This window comes from Gorilla gorilla, chromosome 2 (genome assembly GCF_029281585.2).
Source record: "Gorilla gorilla gorilla isolate KB3781 chromosome 2, NHGRI_mGorGor1-v2.1_pri, whole genome shotgun sequence".
Classification (NCBI taxonomy): Eukaryota; Metazoa; Chordata; class Mammalia; order Primates; family Hominidae; genus Gorilla; species Gorilla gorilla.
The window spans coordinates 143,788,175-143,815,351 of record NC_086017.1 but is presented as its reverse complement, the minus strand read 5'-3'; the positions used below and the strand labels follow the sequence as shown (position 1 = coordinate 143,815,351).

At 37.0% G+C, this 27,177-nt stretch overlaps 1 protein-coding gene across 2 annotated transcripts in view; it reads left to right on the top strand.

Moving 5' to 3' along the window:
• ACAD11 (acyl-CoA dehydrogenase family member 11) overlaps positions 1–27,177 on the top strand; it is a 102,776-nt gene that overhangs the window by 25,408 nt on the left and 50,191 nt on the right. For both annotated transcript variants that reach the window (XM_004036319.5, XM_019023863.4), the window contains exons 6-11: positions 3,040–3,178; positions 3,952–4,073; positions 6,064–6,170; positions 7,692–7,818; positions 14,948–15,025; positions 15,720–15,858. In XM_004036319.5, the coding sequence (XP_004036367.5) occupies positions 3,040–3,178; positions 3,952–4,073; positions 6,064–6,170; positions 7,692–7,818; positions 14,948–15,025; positions 15,720–15,858 (712 nt within the window). The remainder of the gene's footprint in view (positions 1–3,039; positions 3,179–3,951; positions 4,074–6,063; positions 6,171–7,691; positions 7,819–14,947; positions 15,026–15,719; positions 15,859–27,177) is intronic.

Sequence of the window (27,177 nt, the reverse complement as noted above, 5' to 3'; positions counted from 1 at the left end):
TTCTAGATCCCTGAGGAATCGCCACACTGACTTCCACAATGGTTGAACTAGTTTACAGTCGCACCAACAGTGTAAAAGTGTTCCTATTTCTCCACATCCTCTCCAGCACCTGTTGTTTCCTGACTTTTTAATGATCGCCATTCTAACTGGTGTGAGATGGTATCTCACTGTGGTTTTGATTTGCATTTCTCTGATAGCCAGTGATGATGAGCATTTTTTCATGTGTCTTTTGGCTGCATAAATGTCTTCTTTTGAGAAGTGTCTGTTCATATCGTTTGCCCACTTGTTGATGGGGTTGTTTGTTTTTTTCTTGTAAATTTGTTTGAGTTCATTGTAGATTCTGGATATTAGCCCTTTGTCAGATAGGTAGATTGCACATTTTCTCCCATTTTGTAGGTTGCCTGTTCACTCTGATGGTAGTTTCTTTTGCTGTGCAGAAGCTCTTTAGTTTAATTAGATCCTATTTGTCAATTTTGTCTTTTGTTGCCATTGCTTTTGGTGTTTTAGACATGAAGTCCTTGCCCATGCCTATGTCCTGAATGGTATTGCCTAGGTTTTCTTCTAGGGTTTTTATGGTTTTAGGTCTAACATGTAAGTCTTTAATCCATCTTGAATTGATTTTTGTATAAGGTGTAAGGAAGGGATCCAGTTTCAGCTTTCTACATATGGCTAGCCAGTTTTCCCAGCACCATTTATTAAACAGGGAATCCTTTCCCCATTTCTTGTTTTTGTCAGGTTTGTCAGAGATCAGATAGTTGTAGATGTGTGGTATTATTTCAGAGGGCTCTGTTCTGTTCCATTGGTCTATAACTCTGTTTTAGTACCAGTACCATGCTGTTTTGGTTACTGTAGCCTTGTAGGAGCTGGTACTATTCCTTCTGAAACTATTCCAATCAATACAAAAAGAGGGAATCCTCCCTAACTCATTTTATGAGGCCAGCATCATCCTGATACCAAAGCCTGGCAGGGACACAACAAAAAAAGAGAATTTTAGACCAATATCCCTAATCAACATCGATGCAAAAATTCTCAATAAAATACTGGCAAACGGAATCCAGCAGCACATCAAAAAGCTTATCCACCATGACCAAGTGGGCTTCATCCCTGGGATGCAAGGCTGGTTCAACATACGCAAATCAATAAACATAATCCAGCATAGAAATAGAACCAAAGACAAAAACCACATGATTATCTCAAGAGATGCAGAAAAGGCGTTAGACAAAATTCAACAACCCTTCATGCTAAAAACTCTCAATAAATTAGGTATCGATGGGACGTATCTCAAAATAATAAGAGCTATCTATGACAAACCCACAGCCAATATCATACTGAATGGACAAAAACTGGAAGCATTCCCTTTGAAAACTGGCACAAGATAGGGATGCCCTCTCTCACCACTCCTATTCAACATAGTGTTGGAAGTTCTGGCCAGGCAATCAGGCAGGAGAAAGAAATAAATGGTATTCAATTAGGAAAAGAGGAAGTCAAATTGTCCCTGTTTGCAGATGACATGACTGTATATCTAGAAAACGCTGTTGTCTCAGCCCAAAATTTCCTTAAGCTGATAAGCAACTTCAGCAAAGTCTCAGGATACAAAATCAATGTGCAAAAATCACAAGCATTCATATATACCAATAACAGACAGAGAGCCAAATCATGAGTGAACTCCCATTCACAATTGCTTCAAAGAGAATAAAATACCTAGGAATCCAACTTACAAGGGATGTGAAGGATCTCTTCAAGGAGAACTACAAACCACTGCTCAATGAAATAAAAGAGGATACAAACAAATGGAAGAACATTCCATGCTCATGGATAGGAAGAATCAATATTGTGAAAATGGCCATACTGCCCAAGGTAATTTATAGATTCAATGCCATCCCCATCAAGCTACCAATGACTTTCTTCACAGAATTGGAAAAAACTGCTTTAAAGTTCATATGGAACCAAGAAAGAGCCTGCATTGCCAAGTCAATCCTAAGCCAAAAGAACAAAGCTGGAGGCATCATGCTACCTGACTTCAAACTATAATCTTTTTCTTTAAGCATAAATTGGATCATACGCTATATACTATTCTACAAATTGATTTTTTGGCCATATGTACAGCCAAATGAACATAAGAAATGAACAAAAGAATGTCCTGTATTCTTAATATGAAGATATATATTCCCTTTGGGAGGCCGAGGTGGGTGGATCATGAGGTCAGGAGGCCGAGACCATCCTGGCAAACATGGTGAAACTCTGTCTCTAGTAAAAATACAAAAAAAATTAGCCAGGCGTGGTGGCGAGCACCTGTAGTCCCAGCTATTCGGGAGGCTGAGGCAGGAGAATGGTGTGAACCCGGGAGGCGGAGCTTGCAGTGAGCAGAGATCGCGCCACTGCACTCCAGCCTGGGAGACAGAGCGAGACTCCGTCTCAAAAAAAAAAAAAAATACATATATATATATTCCCTTGATACATACTGTTACAAGGTAGAATGAGGAAAGCTTTCTGTTTTATTGGTTCCACATTACATGATTGTTTTATGTTGCTATATAATGGTGGATTTTATATTTATAAAACTAACAGTATCTTTTATAACAATTATGCTTTGTATCTACAACATGAAATAACTTTTAAAAGTACCATGGATGGAGTAGTGCATTTGTTATACAGTTAGATTAATTACTAAAGCAAATGTTTAATGATGCGTAACATGGATTATTAAAATATAAGTAATTCACTATAATTCCTTTTTATCACAATTACTTCCAGTTGGGAAGTTTTAACTGCTTTTGCATCTGCTCATTAGCAGAGATATTAAGGCTGTGTAAAGTAAAATGAGAAGGACTGATGGCCAGCGATGGAACCAGAGGACTTAGCTCTATATAATCAAGGCTAATTGGCTATTTTATAAATGAGATATGCCACTGTGGGTAAAGACCTGAAATTGACTTTTGATGGAAAACATGATTTTGAATGTGTTCAATGTTATTTATTTCTTTATTATACTTGTTTTAAGTTTTAATGTGTTACAGACCTCTTTATTTTTAATTACAGTGTCGAGTTATAGCAGTGCTGGATTGGGAGCTGTCAACCATTGGTCATCCTTTGTCAGACTTAGCTCATTTTTCCCTGTTCTACTTTTGGCCAAGGACAGTTCCAATGATAAATCAAGGTTCTTATAGTGAAAACTCAGGTATAAAAACATAATGTTGTCTAAATTGCTATTAATATAAAACTGTCTTTATTACTTTCATAATTAAAATATAAATCTTGCAATTTTAGATAAGTTTTTGTTTCTTAAACATTTCTATTTTATTATGATTTTTATTTTTATTTTTTTTGTTGTTGAAGATAATTCTTTTTTTAAATTTATTTTTATTATACTTTAAGTTTTAGGGTACATGTGCACAACATGCACGTTTTTTACATATGTATACATGGGCCATGTTGGTGTTTTTTAGATGCAAGGTCTTGCTCTGTCACCCGGGCTGGAGTACAGTGCCACAATCATAGCTCACTGAAACCTTGAACTCCTGGGCTCAAGTGATTCTCCCACTTCAGCCTTCTGAGTAGCTAGGACTACAGGCACACACTACCATGCCCAGCTAATTTTTTAATTTTTTGTAGAGATGGTGTCTCACTATGTTACCCAGGCTAGTTTTAAGCTCCTGCTGTCAAGTGATCCTCGGCCCCCGCAAAGTGCTAGGATTATAGGCGTGAGCCATCATGACTGGCCTATTTCATTTTCTTCGTTAAATTTTCTGAACTTAGCATGCCACTTTTAGTAATTTATGACCAAATATAATCCTTTGTATATAATAATCTTTTGGAAATCAAGATTTAGAACATGTTTTGTTGTAAGGGCTAATGGTTATTACATTCCGTTTTACATATGCGTCTCATAACATTTTGAAATATTCACCACGACGTTTTAATTAAAGTTTATATTACATGCTGTTTTTATAGGGATACCATCAATGGAAGAACTGATTTCAATATATTGCCGCTGCAGGGGAATTAATTCTATTCTTCCTAACTGGAATTTCTTTCTTGCCCTTTCATATTTTAAGATGGCTGGAATAGCACAGGTAATTAATTGTTTTAAACGTGTGTTTCGCCATTATTTACCAGTGTACTGTTGACAATGTTTTCCAGTCTTCTGGGTTTTATATTCTTTATCCTTAGATCATTTGGCTTATCATAATGACAGGTATCAGACATGGGTAAAATATAAATCCAGAATTTACAGAATAGGAATTTGGCAAGGAAAAAATTTGAGTAGCAAAATGTATTATCAGTTTTTTGTATAATAAACTTACAAGATGGATGGAGGAAGAATGACATAATGTTAAAAAGGATTAGTAAGGATTAGTCATTTCCTGAATATCCAGTGTGAGAAAAAGCTAAAATCTTTTGATGATCTCTGCCTCAGACTATGAAACCATTTATTAGTTAGGGTTGATGATGAGGGAAGAATTATCTTTGTACTTCCCAGAGGCTAGCACAGTATCTAGTATACAGTAACCTCTTAAAATGTTTTTGAGTAAGTAGATGAGTAAGATTTTTTTATTTTCATCGTCATATTTGTGTGATTGATTTTGAAAGATAATAGAGCATAAATTTAGGTTTTTTTTCTAATTACATTGTAATCTAAACAAATGGCTTCTTCTTTATACTAATCCAGTTTTCAGGCACTTTGAATCTTGGAGATTTAAGAAACTGAGATGCTTCATCAATAGCAAGGGGCTAGGGTTTAGAAGAAAAACAGGTAAATAAGTTTAGAAGTGAAAAATAATGGGAAAAGAAGGATTAAGGAAAATTATGATAATTTATTTTCTGTCCTCAGAGTTCATGCTATCCATGAACAACTGAAATAGTTGTGTTACATCTCATCTTGTACCCTGAGTTAATCATGTTAAAAGAATGGGTTTCTCAAAATGGGTATGTCTCTGTGTTTGACAGTTTCCACAAATAAGATACCAAATAGGCTTTAAATTTGAAATGGCTTTTCATTTCCAATAAAAGTTTGACATGGATTATGATTGACATTAAAATGTACAACATAGGCCAGGCACGGTGGCTCACGCCTGTAATCCCAGCACTTTGGGAGGCCGAGGTGGGTGGATCACCTGAGGTCAGGAGTTTGAGACCAGCCTGGCCAACATGGTGAAACCCCGTATCTGCTAAAAATAAAAAATTAGCCAGGTGTGGTGGCATGTGGGCCTGTAGTCCCAGCTACTCAGGAGGCTGAGGCAGGAGAATTGCTTGAACCTGGGAGGTGGAGGTTCCACTGAGCTGAGATCATGCCACTGCACTCCAGCCTGGGCGACAGAGTGAGGCTCCGTCTCAAAAAAATAATGTACAACATAAACTATAAATACTGTACATGTAGTAGCTTTGGAGATGATCATAAACATTCCAATCTAATTGGAAATATAAAATTGAATATGATGGAAGAACTATTACAGTGTTTTATTTATTACAGTGTTTTATTATATAAGGAATTATATAAAGAAGACACAGTGATGTTTGTTTTTAGGGGAGAGGAAGGAGTTTATTATGTTGAAAGTACAGAAATGGAGAATTATCAAAGAAACACTGATTAGCATTCAACTAACACTGTTTGAAAGAGACAGTTTTACCTACATTAGGGACCCAAAAATGAGATAAAATGTTCTTAGAGATCATCTCATTGTCTTCCTTTTGGTTTTATAGTTTTTTAAATCTTATTTTTGTTTCTTTAGATTTTCCCCCATTATGAAGGAGGGTAGTGATCTTTAGAGGTGAAATAACTTGCAGACTTGGTATCTTTGGTAACTGCTGAGATCATTTGCAAGTTTGATTTGATTATAAATTAGAATTATGTTAGGATGAGAGTATGTGAACTGGATGATATGAGTATGACTCTTTAGAAGGGTGTAATTACCCCTGCATGTACATTAATATCGTCGATAGTCTGTTTTACGTCTTCATATCCTGTGAGTATAATGTCACATATAACTGAGAAACTGGAAAGATTGATTGGATTGCTGAAGGACGGTTTTCAATGAATTTTAATTGTTCTACGTTTATTTATAGGGAGTATATAGCAGATATCTTCTGGGAAATAATTCATCTGAGGATAGCTTTTTATTTGCCAATATTGTGCAACCTCTGGCAGAAACTGGACTACAACTCTCCAAACGGTAAGGAAAACAGATTCCTTGGCTAACTCAAATTGGAGCCTTTATTGGGTATGTGAAGGTTATACACTTTAGGGGAGTAGGGATTATTTTTATTGCATACACCAGGATTGCTGCTGCCAATCACAATAGATTTTTGGTAAATCTCTTCTATGCCTAAAAACAAATTGACCTAAAATATAAAGAAAATCTCCATATTTAAGTTTTAAAGTATTTTTGTGCCACTTGATTGTGTAAATGTTTAAGGATATAGATAAAACTCTCAAGTATTTCTTTCTAATATTTAAGTCACTTACATATATCTAATTTTAAAAATGCATTATATGAGATGATTTATTAATTTAGAAATATTGTTCTTTTCCACTGTTACATTTCATGAAGTTATATTCAGACATTTCATAAGCATCTTTGAAACCCATGTCTTCATCAGCAGAGCACTTTTTCAGGCATCGAACACACTTTGCCAGTTTCATTCCCATTGCTTACCAGATGCATGTGTGATGCTGTCCCAGAAATTCTGCTTAACCCACAAGTACTCATGGCATAATGTTAGGACAATTGCTTTTTTCCAATTTATCTTATAGATGGGTATTTGTTCTCTCTACACCATAACAATTGATTCTGTTGTGCTTCATAATGACCTTTACAGGTCTTCTTTATTTTATTTTAATTTATTTTAAGTTCCGGGATAAATGTGCAGAGCCTGCAGGTTTGTTACATAGGTATGTATGTGCCATGGTGGTTTGTTCAACTCCCACTTACGAGTGAGAGCATGCAGTGTTTGGTTTTCTGTTCTACAGATCTAATATTCAGCAGCTATATTTGTGAGGCATATATTAATACTAAGAATAATGATTATGTGTGTTCAATTCAACTTCTTTGCTTTTTCTTCTGGAGATTCTGACGGGTGACTTCAATAAAGATTCAAAACTAATGAAGCGGGATTTTTTGCTCCTTAGTTCAGCTAAAATCCAGGTTCTCGTCTCACAGGAAAAATTAGGCACACAGACACATTAAAGGGTGAGGAGGGCCGATTTATTAAGCGAAAAGAAAGCTCTCAGCAAAGAAAGAGGGGGTCCTGCCAACAGGCGCCCACCTCACACATTGAATACCAGGCTACCACACTTGAGCTAAAGAGGCCAGGCTCCTCCCCTTGCATAAGGCGCGAATTCCCGGTGGCTCCACCCCATTCCCCCAGTGTGCAGGCAGGCCCCCAGTCCATTGTGGGCATGTTCAGACAAGACCCTGTGCCTCCTGCGTCTATCACTAAGTTGCTTGAGGTGATGCCAGGCCTATATGTTTTCCCCAAATAGTGCTTTAAGCATTAAAGTTAAATGTTTAAAATGGAAGTGATTCTGCATTCAGTCCATAATATGGAAGACTTTTTTAAAATATAAAATACAGCTACTCCTTCTGGGGGATGTTTTTTGGGTAGCTGAGGAAACTTCACATTATATTAGAAATATGTAATAATGATCTTTGGACATCTTTGTAACCTTTTTTTCCTTTTTTCTTTTGGCAAAGAACTTTCAGTACTGTACTACCACAGATTGATACTACTGGACAGTTGTTTGTACAGACTCGGAAAGGTCAGGAAGTTCTTATTAAGGTGAAGCATTTCATGAAACAACACATTCTTCCAGCTGAAAAGGTGAGTATTATATAAGCAGAATGTATTTCTGCTAAAGGACTATCAATCAATACTTCTGTTATTTCTGCTTATAGGAGAAGCATGGTGTCATTTTCTTTAGTCAATCCTTACCTAGATTCTTCTTCTCACCTTAGAACTAAGCCACGATAGAACAAAGGGAATGCACAGATAAGTCTGTGGCATTAAAATTAAGCCAAAGAGAATTAGTAGTTTTAACATTGGGAGCCTAACTATGTTAGAGTAAAACACTACTTTGGGGGCCTTGTCCTAAGGCAGTAAGTTTCAGCTATTTTTTTTTTTTTTTTGTAAATATGGACCCCTTTGAGAATTTAATGAGAAGTGTAGACTATACAAGATGGACACACCTAGAGAATTTTACATATCATTTCAAGCTGTTCACAGATACTACCACCCCTCTTCCTATAAGCTACTATTTTAAGGCATTAAGTTTCAATAAGTTCACTGAGAGTAGAGAGGCAATATGGAACATTCATTCATTCAGTTACCAAATAATTATTGGGTACTTGGTGATGCTTAGGCACCTGGAAAGCTACAGAAGGTAAATAGATAATAAGACATACAGGGCTTATGCTCATGTGAAGCTTAGACTTTAGCAGGAAAGGAAGACACTAAATAAGAGATGATAAATGTTGTGAAGAAAAGATAAAAGCTTTTACAAAAATATGTAAGGGAGTTGGGGCATGCTGTTTGTATGTGGGTAGAACACTGGTGTAGAAATGCTAATGGCTTTATTCTAGTCTATCCCTGTCACAAGTTTGGTGGCCTTGTGTTAGATGGTCTTGCGTGGCCTCAGTTTTTTCCTCTACAATGTGTGTAGGTATGACTAAATATATAATACATTCTCATTTTAATCATCTATGATTCTGAGAGATCTACAGCTAGCCTGGTAAAATCAAATAGGGAACTGAAAGAGACCAAAATCCTTTTAACAGAAATGTTCAGAGCTGATATGTGTTTGTAGGACAGTTTGTGCTGTTGCTTGAATTATATAAATAATTATTATATTTTTAGTAAATATCTGGCTTGAGATTAACTTTGCTCATAGAATAGGGTATAATTTCTTTAAAAAATACTACTTAAAGTGAGGAAATTCTTTCTAAAATAGTCACCTCTCACATGTGTTTAGTGACTGAAGTATCTTGAATATTTTCTGATCTAGTTAGTGTTTGTTCAATTCTGATTTTTAAAACTGTGAACTCTTGAGTATTAAAAAGGGAATGCAACACTTTTAGGTTAAGATAGCAGTGTGAATTCAACATTGTCCTCCCCTCCCTCAAATAAAATCCAATTTAATAAATAATAAGTTTTTTAATAAAATGGAATAAATTGGTATAAGCTTGAAAACAGAAGAGGGACATATCAGAGGAATTAAGCTTTTGAAAAGAGAATGGAAATTAGATTTGGAAAGCAGAATGGATTAGCCCCTAGAATAATCTAACAACAGAAGACATATCTCAAAAGAATTTTGAAAGAAGTCTGTAGCACAAGTGGTAACCATTTTCCCACAGTGGAGTCCCCTGTGGTTGGCTTATATAGAAAGCAAAAATGAGAAGAGGAAAAGAAATCAAGATGTTTGATTTAAGAATTACCTGCACATGGACGACTGCTTCGGTTGGTCTCTTATAACCTGTTATAGCAATGGTGTTTGCCCGCAGGCAGAAGGCTGCAACAGCACTCCAAAAAATGCAAATGGACCAGTGTGCCGGCTCAAGCCTGTAATCCCAGCACTGTGGGAGGGCGAGGTTGGTGGATGGCTTGAACCCAGGAGTTTGAGACCAGCCTGGGCAACATGGCATAAACCCAATCTCTACTAAAAATACAAAAATTAGCCCGGCGTGCTGCACACCTATAGTCCCAGCTACTCGGGAGGCTGAGGTGGGAGGATTGCTTGAACCTGGGAGGCAGAGGTTGCAGGGAGCCGAGATTGCGCCACTGCACTCCAGCCTGGGCAACAGTGAGACCCTGTCTCAACAACGACAAAAAAGCAAATGATCTGTTTCAAAGAAGCCAGGGCTTCAACATGAGATTTAGTGCCCTAGAGGAGGGTCCTCCATGTTTTGGCTTTTTTTTTTTTTAATGGAGTCTTGCTCTGTTGCCCAGGCTGGAGTGCAGTGGCACCATCTCGGCCCACTGCAACCTCCGCCTCCTGGGTTCAAGCGATTCTTCTGCCTCAGCCTCCCAAGTAGCTGGGACTACAGGTGCCTGCCACCAAGCCTGGCTAATTTTTGTATTTTTAGTAGGGATGGAGTTTCACCATATTGGCCAGGCTGGTCTCGAACTCCTGACCTCGTGATCCACGCACCTCAGCCTCCCAAAGTGCTGGGATTACAGGTGTGAGCCACCACGCCCGGCCTTTTTTTTTTTTTTTTTTTTTTTCTTCAAGAGACAGGGTCTTGCTGTGTCTCCAAGCTAGAGTGTGTGATGTGATCCTATCTCACTGCAGCCTCAAACTCCAGGGCTCAAGCAAACCACCCAACTCAGCCTCCTGAGTAGCTGGGATTACAGGAATATGCCACCATACCGGGCTAAATTTTACATTTTTTTGTAGAGACCTGGTCTCACTCTGTTGCCCAGAACTACTGGCTTCAAGCAATCCTCCCACCTCAGCCTCCCAGAGCGCTGGGATTACAGGTGTGAGCCACTGCACCTGAACAACTTTTCTTTTTTCTGGGGTGGGGGAGGGTGGTGGGGATTGGGCAGAAATCCCAGGTTGTCTGTCCTCCCTGATTACTGCCTGATTCCTACCTACTTTCTCTAAAATGAAGCCTATCTGATAGCATGCTAGTACTTGCAATCAGCCCATCATTGAGAGGAGAGGCCAGAATTGGCAGAGGAAACCAGGCAGGCTTGTTCTTTCATTGGTAAATGTGAATAAGCATATAAGAGAAACTGCAGCATAGAAGAGGTGTCACAGGTTGGGTTGTGATACTCTGCTGAACTTTGTGTCATGCAGCTATTGAAATATGTACAAAAAATTTGCAATAAAAAGAAGTGCTTTAAGATAAATAAAAAAGCAGCCTATAGCTTTAAAGGGAAGATTGCCAATGTTTTGTGTGACCAGAAAAGCCACAATCATTTGTCTTTGAAGATCCTTTAAATCTGAGACATAACCATATCTGATAATGTGAGCTTTTTCTTCTTTTAAAAAAATCGAAAAAAAAAAAATCGTACTGTACCAACATCTATAAAAACGTTTTATCCTGTAGAATGATAGTGAGCAATACAAATCTCTGTGTAACATGTTAGAGGATGTTATTTGGAGATTATATTTGGAGAAAAGTAAATAGCTTTTTCAAAATCAAAGAGGGAAAAATCTATATAAGATTCTATCCAACATTATTGTAACTAAGCTTACAAAAACCAAAACAGTCATTTCTAGAAAATAGGTTGTATCATATAATACAATACTTTAACAGCACTTGTCTTTAACCACTGAGACGCTTCATGACTTTTTCTTTATATTTTTAGATATTTTCAAATTTTCTATAGTGAGAAAACATAAGCTTCATTTAAACTATTCTAATGACCTTTTGAAACTCCTTGAATATTATAAAGTGAGAGCCTAACCCTTATCTATGAAAATATTAAAAGCCAATTCTTCCAATTGGAAAATATTAAAAGCCAGTTTAAGCCAATTTAAAATGGGTAAGAAATCCTAAAAATAGCATGTAAAACAGGAACTAGCAACATAACACAGTGAGAACACACTTTTAACATAATGGTAACATTAATCATACTTTCCTGCTGAGTCTAATATACTAAGGATGAACTGTTGCTTCTTTCTAGTAGACTTCAGTTTAAAATGAAAAACATTTTGCAATATTATTTGTAGGCTCAGATTTAAGATGCTGAACCAACCAACATACTCAAAATTAGTATCTCTGTCGGTGAGTGAGGACGCAGTATGCTACAGGTGATATTTTGGGAAGATTGACCAGGCACCAAGCATAGTTTCTGCTTTTGGCTATTAACTAATAAATTACTTTTCTTACTTTAAGAACCAAAGAAGGGTTCTTTATAATGAGGAATTTTATTTAATTTTGAGTCCTACCATGCCACAAATAAACTTTGCAGATATCTAAATGGATAAAATTTAGAACTCAAAGTATTAAATAATACAAATTTTAAAATTATATAAACAGTGGCATAATTTAATTTCTTCAAACTGTGGTCAGAGATGAGAAAAGGTGGTCAGAGATTAGAAAATGAGAAATGTACTGCATAATATATTTCTTATCAAACACAGTAGCATTGAATATTTCCAAGGCAATATGAGGGATGGAAATAATAAACAACCCCAAACAGGAAATCTTCCAATTTAACGGACTTCCTGACAGAAATGAGAAGGGCTGTTCATCCTGGTGCCTTTGAAAGAGCAGACCTTTGCCTTCTTGAGGTTTTCATTAAATACAGCAATACTCTAGACTAGCCATGCTTCAATGAAAGGAACATTTTAGTACATTGTTATATGAGTGTAAATTGATAGAATGATTTGGAAAATAATTTGATAATATGGGTTAAGAGTTTTGACAATGTTTGTAAGTAATGCCACTAGCCTAAGTGTAGAAACATACAGAGATACTATAATAGCAAAATATTGGAAAATGCTGTTATACTCCAATATTTTTGTTTTATATTCTTTTAGTTGTACAAATTAGAGATTGTTATTGTTTTATGTGGCTTTTTTTTTTCTTTTTTTGAGACAGAGTCTCATTCTGTCACCCAGGCTGCAGTGGGGTGGGGCAATCTCGGCTCACTGCAACCTCTGCTTCCTGGGTTCAAGTGATTTTCCCGCCTCAGCCTCCTGAGTAGCTGGGACTATAGCCATGTGCCACCACACTCAGCTAATTTTTGTGTATTTTGGTAAAGACAGGGTTTCATTATGTTGGCCAGGCTAGTGTCAAATTTCTGACCTCAAGTAATCTGCCCACCTTGGCCTCCCAAAATGCTGGGATTATAGTTTCAAATTTTAAGTTTACCTACCTATTTATCATTTTATTTATTTACTATTCCTTCTTGCAACTCAGATGTTTCTTCTAGGTCAAGTTCCTTTAGTGTGAATGTGCGAGTAAACCTTTCCCTTTCCTTTGTTTATCTTTTTTGTTGTTGTTGTTTTCCTTTTTTCTTGCTGGGGAGAGGTGGCAATGACTTTACTTATTGTTAATACCTTTATTTTGCCCTAGTTCGTGAAAGATAGTTTTATTGCATATAGAATTTTACAATGACAGTTATTTTCTCTCAGCAATTGAAGCTATTATCCCAGTGATTTCTGGCTTCATTTGTTGCTTTGAGAAGTCAGCTCTCAATCTTAACTGTTGTTTAATTATCAGTAATCTTTCTTTTTTCCCCTCTTCTTTCTCTTTTTCAGATTATGAGACTGATGTACTGCCCTACTGCGCTAAGGAGGCAACCTCCTCTTTCTAAGAGCTTTTCTTTCTCTTTAATGTTCTGTAGTTTTACTATGCTCTGTGGCTTTCCGAATTTGAGGATTGCTGTCTTATCAGTTCTGAAAACTTTTAAGAGTAATTTTTCCAAATATTGCCTCTCTCTTTATTCTTTATGTCTGGGACTCCAATTAGACTAGTGTTAGAACTTCTTTTTGAATTCATTATATTCCTTTACCACTCATATTTGCCTTCTTTTGAGTTTCTGTGCATCATTCTGAGTAATTTCTTCAGGTCTTTCTTCCAATTTATGATTTGTTTTTTCAGCTGTTATCTAATCTATTTTTCAACATCCACAGAGTAACTGTTTTCAAATTTTGGAGTGTGTGAGAATTGCTTAAGCTAGTAAAGGACACAGAAGTGCAGGTTCATTGAAGTAGGACAAAGCTTAGGCCCCCATGTTTTTATCAAGTTCCCCAGGAGATTCTGAGAGCCACCAAAATTTGGGAATCACTGCCATAGAGTTTTTAAGTTTCATCTCTATGGTTTTCCTTTCCTTAGATTTTATTCAATTCTTTTTCAAATGTGCCTGGTCACTTTTGATAGTCCTTTGTTATACTTTTAATTTCTTCTTTTATTCTTGAAATCTATTAAACACAAATAGTTTATGTCCTGTGACTGATCATTACTCTATTTATAGTCTTTGGGAAGTGCAATTCCATCTTGGTGAATGATTGTTTTTGCTAACTCTTACTAATGGTGGCTTGTTTCCTTGAGTGATAAATAGTTTTTTATTTTGAACTCATGTTCTGGAATTTTATCTGTGAAAGTTATTTAAGGCTTTGTTTAAAGCTCTTTCCTACAGATAGGATTTGTTTTCGCATCTGCCAGGTGTTAGCAGGCACTGTCACCAGAAACACTGTAATCTTAAATTTTGGCTTAAAGTTTAATGCCCCATAAGTCTGTGAATTCAGTCCCAAACTTGGGTGAAAACAGACTTCAGTTAGAATGTTTATTTTGTCTATTCCAGCCAGAGCTAAGACCTATATAAAGGCCTGTATTCCCATGGTCTACCTCTGAGGGGTGGGTTTTCTGTTTGTTTGTTTTTGCTTTTTAAATTTTCTTCCACTTAGGTTTTACCCATCAAGCAGCCTAGCTTTGGTGGAGGGAAGAGCTGATCTTTGATCCTCCCTCTTGCCATATTTGGGGCATTTGACTGTGTCTGACTCCTGCCTATGTGGCCCATTAAAACCTAGGGTGTAACTGGGCTAACATAGATCAGCCTATATGCCCTGGACAAACTCGGCTGCAGTGTGTGCTCACACTTGAAGAGTCAGGCTTTTTTGTTTCTGGCCTCCAAGGAATTTTCTCATTTTCCTTCCAGCACAGCTATGTATTAATAAATGTATTTTAAAACTATTTTTAATATTTTACCCAACATTTTTAGTTGAGCAGTTTCTATGACTATCTAGTTTGTCATATTGCTAGAAATGAAACACTCAAATCTTGGTATAAGATTTTAGTAGCCTACTATCTAATATTGTGGCAGCATGATTTTGTGATCAGCAAACCTTTAGAATGTTTTATGCTTCTATGTCTGGTTTAATAATAGCTGAAAAAGCATCTTCACCTAAAAATGTTTATTTTAGATATTAGCAGTTTATGACATTGTTTACTTTGTATTAACTTTAGCTAGTGAAATTTTTTTCTTTTATTACTTTAAGGAGGTAACTGAGTTCTATGTTCAAAATGAAAATTCAGTGGACAAGTGGGGAAAACCTTTAGTGATTGATAAACTCAAGGTAAGAAAATCTTTAACGCTAGAAAATTCATATGCAAGTGTTTTTTGAGATCCTAGACCTTAGTTTTGTTGTTGCTATTGTTATATATGTAGAGGAAAATTATATCAATAATAACCTTTAAAAAAAGAAAGTTAATAAATAGAATCTATAACATACAAATTAGGCTAGGTAGTGTTCTATATATGGTAGTAATGAAGACAACCTCTTACAACTGTTCAAAGGAAAAAATATGATTAAAACTATTCATTATTAGCCATCACTGAATTGAGACTGCAGTCAAGGCAGGGCATTTGTCCCACATAGAATTAATCCAAATTTCATGTTTTTCAAATCTTAACATCAATTCATGTAAGAAATTAAAATGCACAAAGTAGTATATTTGGCATATCATACTCAAATGTGGGAGATTTTGTAATAGTTCTGATTCCAGAAGAAGTTCTCAAGTAGCAAACTTAATTTTTCAGCCAAATCCAAGGAAGCTTGGAGGAAAAGACATGTTATTAATGGTTAAGCTGTTGATTTATAATGAATTAATAAGAACTTGGTTTTGCTCACTGGAGAATACAGTAAAATAAATAACTCCATAAGTGTTTTTAAATTTCAAAGATCATAAATACCAATATTTAAAAAAGAAATAAACTACTGTGAGTCCTGGTAAGTTATGGTCACTCTGGCATGTTCATCACCTTGACAGGAAATGGCCAAAGTCGAGGGTCTCTGGAACTTGTTTTTGCCGGCTGTCAGCGGACTCAGCCACGTGGACTATGCCTTGATTGCTGAAGAAACAGGAAAATGCTTTTTTGCTCCAGATGTCTTTAACTGCCAAGCACCAGGTTACTACATTAATTGAAAACATAATTTTTTCTAATATTTTGATCAGTGTTTAAAATTTCTATATATGATAAGAATGTGTTTTTATACAAAGTTATTGACATGAATTTAGCTATAATTTTACTTTTCAGTTACTTTGATTTAAATATAAGAAATGGATTTGAAATTTTCATTGGACTATTCTTTTGTTAAATATCTTTACAATTAAGAGTATTGGTGAAAAAAATTAGCCACCAAAGGGATTGGTCATGTAAGGATCATGGATCATGGATCCATGGGAATTGGATATTTCTATTACTAGTTGGAATGGATAGAGAGTTTCAAATCTTTTGGTTAGCCCCACTATTCATTCACCAAATGAATAAACCATTCATTTACCAATTATTTACTGATTACCTACTATGTCCCGAGCAGTGTTCTATGTTCTCACAATGATATATCAGTGAATAAAATATGCAAAGATGCCTTCTTTCAAGGATCTAATTGACATACAAGGATACAAAAATAAATAATAATTATAATAAGTAAACTTCAAACTTACATAATAAGTTTGAAGATGAAAAGTGCTTTGGAAAAAAAACAGCAGAATAGAGGAGCTCTGAAATTTGAAGTACAGGGAATATGGGTTACATTTTTAAATAGAATGGTCAGGATAGGCCTCACTGAGAAAATGACATTTGGTAATAACTTATATAAGGTGATTTCTTGAGTTAGTCATGCTGTTATATGGGGAAAGAGTTTTTATAGTAGATGGAACAGAAAAGGCAAGAGTGTGATTGATGTATTCCAGTAATAACCAGAGAGGCCAGTGTGGCCAGGAAAATAATAGTAGGAGAAGAGATCAGAGAGGCAAGGGCTTCATATTTTGAGCTTCATAGGGCAAATAAGAGGGGCTTATACCTTCATTGAAAGGATGAGCCAATGGGAATTTTGTGCAGATTAGTGATAAGTTGTAACTTCAGTTTTGAAAGGATCACCTTGACTGCTATGTTGAGAATTGACCAAAGTAGGGTAAGAGGGAAGCAGAGAGTCAGTGGCAATAATCCTGGTGAGAGATAATGGTGGTTTAGACTGGGGTGGTAGTAGTGTAGTGGATGATAAGTAGCAAGATTCTAAATATATTTTAAAGGCAGAGCCATGAGGATATCCTCATTGGATATGGGGTATTAATGGAAGAGTCAAGGATGCCTCCAAGGATTTTGAGGTGAAAATCAAATTGAAAAGATGAAGGAAGGAGGCCAATTTTTTAAAAAGTAAAATGAAAGGAGTAAACCTGGAACATAGTCTATAGGAGGTATCTTCAAAACTGGATTTGCAGAAGAACCACCTAAGGAACCTTTGAAAAATCTAGATTCCCAGCCTCCATCCCTAGAGATTCTGATTCAGTATATCTAGGGTAGACCCTGGGAATATTTTTTTTCGAATTACTCTGATTATCCTAATGCTACCAGTCAAGGACTAGCACTTGATTTGTAGTAGGATGATTATGGGACAATATCCAATGGCAGGCCCATCCCTGCACAAGATAGGCCTCAGTATTGCCTTTTGTGTTTATGCATGGCCCTGGTGCTAAAGCTCTACCAAAAACAAGTTAATGCAGGCTACCAGAAAGAGGTATATAAGACAGTACTGGACTCCTGAGACAAAACGCAGTCTGGATTTTCCACACTGGACTTTGTCTCATTGCTTTGGCATCATTAAAATAGTTTGTAGATTTCTGATAATGGTTGAACTTGTCCCTGAAATGATTATCTCTTTTCCAAACACTGATTTATCAAATTACTGCTGTACTACATTGTAATCCAATAATAAGCTACTGTAAAATTAAAGTCTATTTACAGAGCTTCTAAAGATTTCATCTCAACTGTGTAAGGCTATTACATCATTCTACAAAGGTAGCATGAGTTTGTGGAAAGGGAACTGAATGGGTAGTCTTTTTGTTTAAAACATTTTTGATTGCTACTCATAGTAAGAAATATATTTTATATTGTGACCCAATTTGTAGAATATATAGGTGTATGTATATGTTCAGAATGAATGGATGGATGGATGGATGGATATTATTGAAACAAAAGTTTCACAAAACAAGAGTTTCTCTTACTACATGCAAGTGCATTTGGATATTTTCCACTGAGTCTAATCTAATGCATTCTATTTTGTTCTATTTCATTTTTTAGAGAATGCTAGCTATATTCCATTAAGTTGATTTCATGATGCACTAATGGATCATAATATGAAAAGTAATCCTACCAAAGACTTCTCTTGCAGATTCAGCTCTGCCACTATTTTATCATTTGACCTGTGAACTCACTTTTCACTAGATGGTCATGGATTTTTCTCTAGCATTAAAATTTCATGAGTCCATCAGCTGTACTGCCTAAATGAGATAACTAAATTGCTGAAATTTTAAAATTGGACAGAGATTTGCTCTGACTAAGAAATGATGAGCAACTCTTCTAAGCAAACAAGTTGTGTAAAACTATAAATAGAAAACTAGGCGTTTTCTTTTTGTGGTGAAGGTACCACGAAGGCCTCAAGCATTGCATTTTGGATCATTTCCAAAGCAGATGAAGAAGGCAGTATAATTGATGTTGAGTAAATACTTCGAGAGGTTTCTTAAGTATAAAAGATGAATTTCTACTCAAGCCACCCAGATCATTTCCCAAATAGTTATAAAACATATGGGAAACATATGTAGTCTTCCAGTTTGCCCTTTTTCCCCCCTTCAATAAGTCGTACAATATTGTATATTGGAATGTTGAAAATAGCAACTTTAATTCTAAAGCTATTACTGGAAAATGTGGGGGCCTTTGGGCTGGTATTTGTTTTATATACTTTAAGTTCTGGGATACGTGTGCAGAACGTGAAGGTTTGTTACGTAGATATACACGTGCCATGGTGGTTTGCTGTCATCTACATTAGGTATTTCTCTTAATGCTATCTCTCCCCTAGCCCCTCACCTTGCGACAGGCGCTGATATGTGATGTTCCCCTCCCTGTGTCCATGTGTTTTCATTGTTCAACTCCTACTTATGAGTGAGAACATGCAGTGTTTGGTTTTCTGTTCCTGTATTAGTTTGCTGAGAATGATGGTTTCCAGCTTCATCCATGTCCCTGCAAAGAACAGGAACTCATCCCTTTTTTATGGCTGCATAGTATTCCATGGTGTGTATGTGTCACATTTTCTTTATCCAGTCTGTCATTGATGGGCATTTGGATTGGGTCCAAGTCTTTGCTATTGTGAATAGTGCTGCAATAAACATACATGTGCATGTGTCTTTATAGTAGAATGATTTATAATCCTTTGGGTATATATCCAGTAATGGGATTGGTGGGTCAAATGGTATTTCTGGTTCTAGATCCTTGAGGAATCACCATACTGTCTTCCACAATGGTTGAACTAATTTACACTCCCACCAACAGTGTAAAAGCTTTTGTATTTCTCCACATCCTCTCCAGCATCTATTGTTTCCTGACTTTTTGATGATCACCATTCTAACTGGCGTGAGATGGTATCTCACTGTGGTTTTGATTTGTGTTTCTCTAATGACCAGTGATGATGAGCTTTTTTTCATATGTTTGTTGGGCACAGAAATGTCTTCTTTCGAAAAGTGTCTGTTCATATACTTTGCCCGCTTTTTGATGGGGTTCTTTGTTTTTCCTTCTAAATTTGTCTAAGTTCTTTGTAGATTCTGGATATTAGCCCTTTGTCAGATGGATGAAGTGCAAAATTTTTCTCCCATTCTGTAGGTGGCCTGTTCACTCTGGTGATAGTTTCTTTTGCTGTGCAGAAGCTCTTTAGTTTAATTAGATCCTATCTGTCTATTTTGGCTTTTGTTGCCATTGCTTTTGGTGTTTTAGTCATGAAGTCTTTGCCCATGCCTATGTCCTGAATGGTATTGCCTAGGTTTTCTTCTAGGGTTTTTGTCATTTTAGGTCTTACGTTTAAGTCTTTAATCCATCTTGAGTTAATTTTTGCATAAGGTGTAAAGAAGCCATCCAGTTTCAGCTTTCTGCATATGGCTAGCCAGTTTTCCCAACACCATTTATTAAATAGGAAATCCTTCCCACATTGCTTGTTTGTGTCAGGTTTGTCCAAGATCAGATGGTTGTAGATGTGTGGCGTTATTTCTGAGGCCTCTGTTCTGTTCCATTGGTCTATATATCTATTTCGGTACCAGTACCATGCTGTTTTTGTTACTGTAGCCTCGTAGTATAGTTTGAAGTCAGGTAGCATGATGCCTCCAGCTTCTTTTTGCTTAGGATTGTCTTGACTATATGGGCTCTTTTCTGGTTCCATATGAAATTTAAAGTACTTTTTTTCTAATTCTGTGAAGAAAGTCAGTGGTAGCTTGATGGGGATGGCATTGAATCTATAAATTACTTTGGGCAGTATGGCCATTTTCATGATATTGATTCTTCCTATCCATGAGCATGGAATGTTTTTCCATTTGGTTGTGTCCTCTCTTATTTCCTTGAGCAGTGGTTTGTAGTTCTCCTTGAAGAGGTCCTTCACATCCCTTATAAGTTGGATTCTTAGGTATTTTATTCTCTTTGTAGCAATTGTGAATGGGAGTTCACTCAAGATTTGGCTCTCTGTTTGTCTATTATTGGTGTATAGGAATGCTTGTGATTTTTGCACATTGATTTTGTATCCTGAGACTTTGCTGAAGTTGCTTATCAGCTTAAGGAGATTTTGGGCTGAGATGATGGGGTTTTCTTTTTTCTTTCTTTTTTGAGATGGAGTCTCACTCGTCTTGCCCAAGCTGGAGAGCAGTGGTGCAATCTTGGCTCACTGCAACCTCTGCCTCCCAGGCCCAAGCAATTCTCCTGCCTCAGCCTACTGAGTAGCTGGGATCACAGGAGCCTGCCACCATGCCCGACTAATTTTTGTACTTTTAGTAGAGATGTGGTTTCACCATGCTGACCAGGCTGGTCTCAAGCTCCTGACCTCAGGTGATCCATCCACCTTGGCATCCCAAAGTGCTGGGATTACAGGCATGAGCCACTGCACCCGGCCAATGATGGGGTTTTCTAAATATACTATCATGTCATCTGCAAACAGTGACAATTTGACTTCCTCTCTTCGTATCTGAATACCCTTCATTTCTTTCTGTTGCCTGATTGCCCTGGCCAGAACTTCCAATACTATGTTGAATAGGAGTAGTGAGAGAGGGCATCCTTGTCTTGTGCTGGTTTTCTTTTTTGTTTGTTTGTTTTGTTTTAGAATATTATTTTTATTTAGTTATTTTTATTATTATTATACTTAAAGTTTTAGGGTACATGTCTACAACGTGCAGGTTTATTACATATGTATACATGTGCCATGTTGGTGTGCTGCACCCATTAACTCGTCATTTAGCATTAGGTATCTCTCCTAATGCTATCTCTCCCCGCTTCCCCCACCCCACAACAGTCCCCAGAGTGTGATGTTCCCCTTCCTGTGTCCATGTGTTCTCATTGTTCAATTCCTACCTGTGAGTGAGAACATGCAGTGTTTGGTTTTTTGTCCTTGCGATAGTTTGCTGAGAATGATGGTTTCCAGCTTTATCCATGTCCCTACAAAGGACATGAACTCATCATTTTTTATGGCTGCATAGTATTCCATGGTGTATATGTGCCACATTTTCTTAATCCAGTCTATCATTGTTGGACATTTGGGTTGGTTCCAAGTCTTTGCTATTGTGAATAGTGCCACAGTAAACATACGTGTGCATGTGCCTTTATAGCAGCATGATTTATAATCCTTTGGGTATATACCCAGTAATGGGATGGCTGGGTCAAATGGAATTTCTAGTTCTAGATCCCTGAGGAATCGCCACACTGACTTCCACAATGGTTGAACTAGTTTACAGTCCCACCAACAGTGTAAAAGTGTTCCTATTTCTCCACATCCTCTCCAGCACCTGTTGTTTCCTGACTTTTTAATGATTGCCATTCTAACTGGTGTGAGATGGTTTTGATTGTGGTTTTGATTTGCATTTCTCTGATAGCCAGTGATGATGGTGCTTTTTCATGTGTTTTTTGGCTGCATATCTTCTTTTGAGAAGTGTCTGTTCATATCCTTCAACCACTTGTTGATGGGGTTGTTTGTTTTTTTCTTGTAAATTTGTTTGAGTTCATTGTAGATTCTGGATATTAGCCCTTTGTCAGATGAGTAGGTTGCAATAATTTTCTCCCATTTTGTAGGTTGCCTGTTCACTCTGATGGTAGTTTCTTTTGCTGTGCAGAAGCTCTTTAGTTTAATTAGATCCCATTTGTCAATTTTGTCTTTTGTTGCCATTGCTTTTGGTGTTTTAGACATGAAGTCCTTGCCCATACCTATGTCCTGAATGGTATTGCCTAGGTTTTCTTCTAGGGTTTTTATGGTTTTAGGTCTAACATGTAAGTCTTTAATCCATCTTGAATTAATTTTTGTATAAGGTGTAAAGAAGGGATCCAGTTTCAGCTTTCTACATATGGCTAGCCAGTTTTCCCAGCATCATTTATTAAATAGGGAATCCTTTCCCCATTTCTTGTTTTTGTCAGGTTTATCAAAGATCAGATAGTTGTAGATATGCGGCATTATTTCTGAGGGCTCTGTTCTGTTCCATTGGTCTGTATCTCTGTTTTAGTACCAGTACCATGCTGTTTTGGTTACTGTAGCCTTGTAGTATAGTTTGAAGTCAGGTAGCGTGATGCCTCCAGCTTTGTTCTTTTGGCTTAGGATTGACTTGGCGATGCGGGCTCTTTTTTGGTTCCATTTGAACTTTAAAGTAGTTTTTTCCAATTCTGTGAAGAAAGTCATTGGTAGCTTGATGGGGATGGCATTGAATCTATAAATTACCTTGGGCTGTATGGCCATTTTCACTATATTGATTCTTCCTACCCAAGAGCATGGAATGTTCTTCCATTTCTTTGTATCCTCTTTTATTTCATTGAGCGGTGGTTTGTAGTTCTCCTTGAAGAGGTCCTTCACATCTGTTGTAAGTTGGATTCCTAGGTATTTTATTCTCTTTGAAGCAATTGTGAATGGGAGTTCACTCATGATTTGGCTCTCTGTTTGTCTGTTATTGGTGTATATGAATGCTTGTGATTTTTGCACATTGATTTTGTATCCTGAGACTTTGCTGAAGTTGCTTATCAGCTTAAGGAGATTTTGGGCTGAGACGATGGGGTTTTCTAGATATATACTCATGTCATCTGCAAACAGGGACAATTTGACTTCCTCTTTTCCTAATTGAATGCCCTTTATTTCCTTCTCCTGCTTGATTGCCCTGGCCAGAACTTCCAACACTGTGTTGAATAGGAGTGGTGAGAGAGGGCATCCCTATCTTGTGCCAGTTTTCAAGGGGGATGCTTCCAGTTTTTGTCCATTCAGTATGATGTTGGCTGTGGGTTTGTCATAGATAGCTCTTATTATTTTGAGATACGTCCCATCGATACCTAATTTATTGAGAGTTTTTAGCATGAAGCGTTGTTGAATTTTGTCTAAAGCCTTTTCTGCATCTCTTGAGATAATCATGTGGTTTTTGTCTTTGGTTCTGTTTATATGCTGGATTACGTTTACTGATTTGCGTATGTTGAACCAGCCTTGCATCCCAGGGATGAAGCCCACTTGATCATGGTGGATAAGCTTTTTGATGTGCTGCTGGATTCCGTTTGCCAGTATTTTATTGAGGATTTTTGCATCAATGTTAATCAAGGATATTGGTCTAAAATTCTCTTTTTTTGTTGTGTCCCTGCCAGGCTTTGGTATCAGGATGATGCTGGCCTCATAAAATGAGTTAGGGAGGATTCCCTCTTTTTCTATTGATTGGAATAGTTTCAGAAGGAATGGTACCAGCTCCTTCTTCTACCTCTGGTAGAATTCAGCTGTGAATCCATCTGGTCCTGGACTTTTTTTGGTTGGTAGGTTATTAATTATTGCCTCAATTTCAGAGCCTGTTATTGGTCTATTCAGAGATTCAACTTCTTCCTGGTTTAGTCTTGGGAGGGTGTATGTGTCTAGGAATTTATCCATTTCTTCTAGATTTTCTAGTTTATTTGCATAGAGGTGTTCATAGTATTCTCTGATGGTAGTTTGTATTTCTGTGGGATCGGTGGTGATATCCCCTTTGTCATTTTTTATTGCGTCTATTTGATTCTTCTCTCTTTTCTTCTTTATTAGTCTTGCTAGCGGTCTATCAATTTTGTTGATCTTTTCAAAAAACCAGCTCCTGGATTCGTTGATTTTTTGAAGGGTTTTTTGTGTCTGTATTTCCTTCAGTTCTGCTCTGATCTTAGTTGTTTCTTGCCTTCTGCTAGCTTTTGAATGTGTTTGCTCTTCTCTAGTTCTTTTAATTGTGATGTTAGGGTGTCAATTTTAGATCTTTCCTGCTTTCTCTTGTGGGCATTTAGTGCTATAAATTTCCCTCTACATACTGCTTTGAATGTGTCCCAGTTTCAAAGGGAGTGCTTCCAGCTTTGGTCCATTCAGTATGATATTGGCTGTGGGTTTGTCATAAATAGCTCTTATTATTTTGAGATACGTTCTATCAATACCGAGTTTATTGAGAGTTTTTGCATGAAAGGGTGTTGAATTTTATCAGAGGCCTTTTCTGCATCTATTGAGATAATCATGTGGTTTTTGTCATTGGTTCTGTTTATGTGATGGATTACATTGATTGGTTTGCTTATGTTGAACCAGCCTTGCATCCCAGGGATGAAGCCAACTTGATTGTGGTGGATAAGCTTTTTGATGTGTTGCTGGATTTGGTTTGCCAGTATTTTATTGAGGATTTTCACTTCGATGTTCATCATGTATATTGGCCTGAAATTTTCTTTTTTTGTTGTGTCTCCGCCAGGTTTTGGTATCAGGATGATGCTGGCCTCATAAAACGAGTTAGGAAGGAGTCCCTCTTTTTCTATTTGGAATAGTTTCAGAAGGAAGGGTACCAGCTCCTCTTTGTACCTCTGGTAGAATTCGACTGTGAAACCATCTGGTCCTGGGTTTTTTGGGTTGGTGGGCTATTAATTACTGCCTCAGTTTCAGACCTTGTTATTGGCCTATTCAGGGATTTGACTTCTTTTTGGTTTAATCTTGGGAGGGTATATGTGTCCAGGAGTTTATCCATTTCTTCTAGATTTTCTAGTTTATTTGCATAGGGTGTTTATAGTATTCTCTGATGGTAGTTTGTATTTCTGTGGGATCAGTGTTGATATCCCCTTTATCATTTTTTATTGTGTCTATTTGATTCTTCTCTTTTCTTTATTAGTCTGGCTAGTGGTGTATTTAGTTAATCTTTTCAAAAAACCAGCTCCTGGATTCTTTTATTTTTTGAAGGGTTTTTCTGGTCTCTATCTCCTTCAGTTCTGCTCTGATCTTGGTTATTTCTTGTCTTCTGCTAGCTTTTGAATTTGTTTGGCTTGCTTCTCTAGTTCTTTTAATTGTGATGTTAGCGTGTCAATTTTACATCTTTCCTGCTTTCTCCTGTGGGCATTTAGTGCTAAAAATTTCCCTCTAAATACTGCTTTAGTTGTATCCCAGAGATTCTGGTACATTGTGTCTTTGTTCTTATTGGTTTCAAATAACTTATTTTTTTCTGCCTTAATTTCATTATTTACCCAGTAGTCATTCAGGAGCAGGTTGTTCAGTTATCATATAGATGTGCGGTTTTGAGTGAGTTTCTTAATCCTGAGTTCTAATTTGATTGCACTGTGGTCTGAGAGTCTTTTTGTTATGATTTCAATTCTTTTGCATTTTCTGAGGAGTGTTTTACATCCAATTATGTGGTCAATTTTAGAATAAGTGCAATGTGGTGCTGAGAAGGATGTATATTCTGTCATTTTGGGGTGGAGAGTCTGTAGATGACTACTAGGTCCGCTTGGTCCAGAGCTGAGTTCAAGTCCTGAATATCCTTGTTAATTTTCTGTCTCGTCGACCTGTCTGATATTGACAGTAGGGTGTTAAAGTCTCCCACTATTATTGTGTGGGAGTCTAAGTCTCTTTGTAGTCTCTAAGAATTTGCTTTATGAATCTAGATGCTCCTGTTTTGGGTGCATATATATTTAGGATAGTTAGCTCTTCTTGTTGCATTGATCCCTTTACCATTATGTAATGTCCTTCTTTGTCTTTTTTTTAATCTTTATTGGTTTAAAGTCTGTTTTATTAGAAACTAGGATTGCAACCCCTGCTTTTTTGTTTGTTTGTTTTTGTTTTGCTTTCCATTTTCTTGGTAAATCTTCCTCCATCCCTTTATTTTGAGCCTATGTGTGTCTGTGCACGTGAGATCGGTCTCCTGAATACAGCACACCAATGGGTCTTGACTCTTTATCCAATTTGCCAGTGTGTGTCTTTAAATTGGGGCATTAACCCATTTACATTTAATGTTAATATTGCTATATGTGAATTTGATCCTGTCATTATGATGCTAGCTGGTTATTTTGCCTGTTAGTTGATGCAGTTTCTTTATAGTGTCGATGGTCTTTACAATTTGGTATGTTTTTGCAGTGGCTAGTACCAGTTTTTGCTTTGCATGTTTAGTGCTTCCTTCATGAGCTGTTGTAAGACAGGCCTGGTGGTGACAAAATGTCTCCCAGCATTTGCTTGTCTGTAAAGGATTTTATTTTTCCTTCGCTTATGAAGCTTAGTTTGGCTGGGTATGAAATTCTGGGTTGAAAATTTCTTTTCTTTAAGAATGTTGAATATTGGCCCCCACTCTCTTCTGGTTTGTAGGGTTTCTGCAGAGAGATCTACTGTTAGTCTGATGGGCTTCCTTTTGTGGGTAACCTGACCTCTCTGGCTGCCCCTCACATTTTTTCTTTCATTTCAACCTTGGTGAATCTGACGATTATGTGTCTTGGGGTTGCTCTTCTTGAGGAGTATCTTTGTGGTGTTCTCCTTATTTCCTGAATTTGAGTGTTGGCCTCTCTTTCTAGGTTGGGGAAGTTCTCCTGGATAATATCCTGAAGAGTGTTTTCCAACTTGGTTCCATTCTCCCCGTCACTTTCAGGTACACCAGTCAAACCTAGGTTTGGTCTTTTCACATCATCCCATATTTTTTGGAGGCTTCGTTCATTCCTTTTCATTCTTTTTTCTCTAATCTTGTCTTCATGCTTTATTTCATTAAGTTGATCTTCAGTCTCTGATATCCTTTCTTTCACTTGATTGATTCAGCTATTGATACTTGTGTATACTTCACGAAGTTCTCGTGCTGTGTTTTGCAGCTCTATCAGGTCATTTATGGTCTTCTCTAAACTGGTTATTCTAGTTAGCAATTCCTCTAACCTTTTGTCAAGGTTCTTAGGTTCCTTGCATTGGGTTAGAACATGCTTCTTTAGCTCAGAGGCGTTTGTTATTAC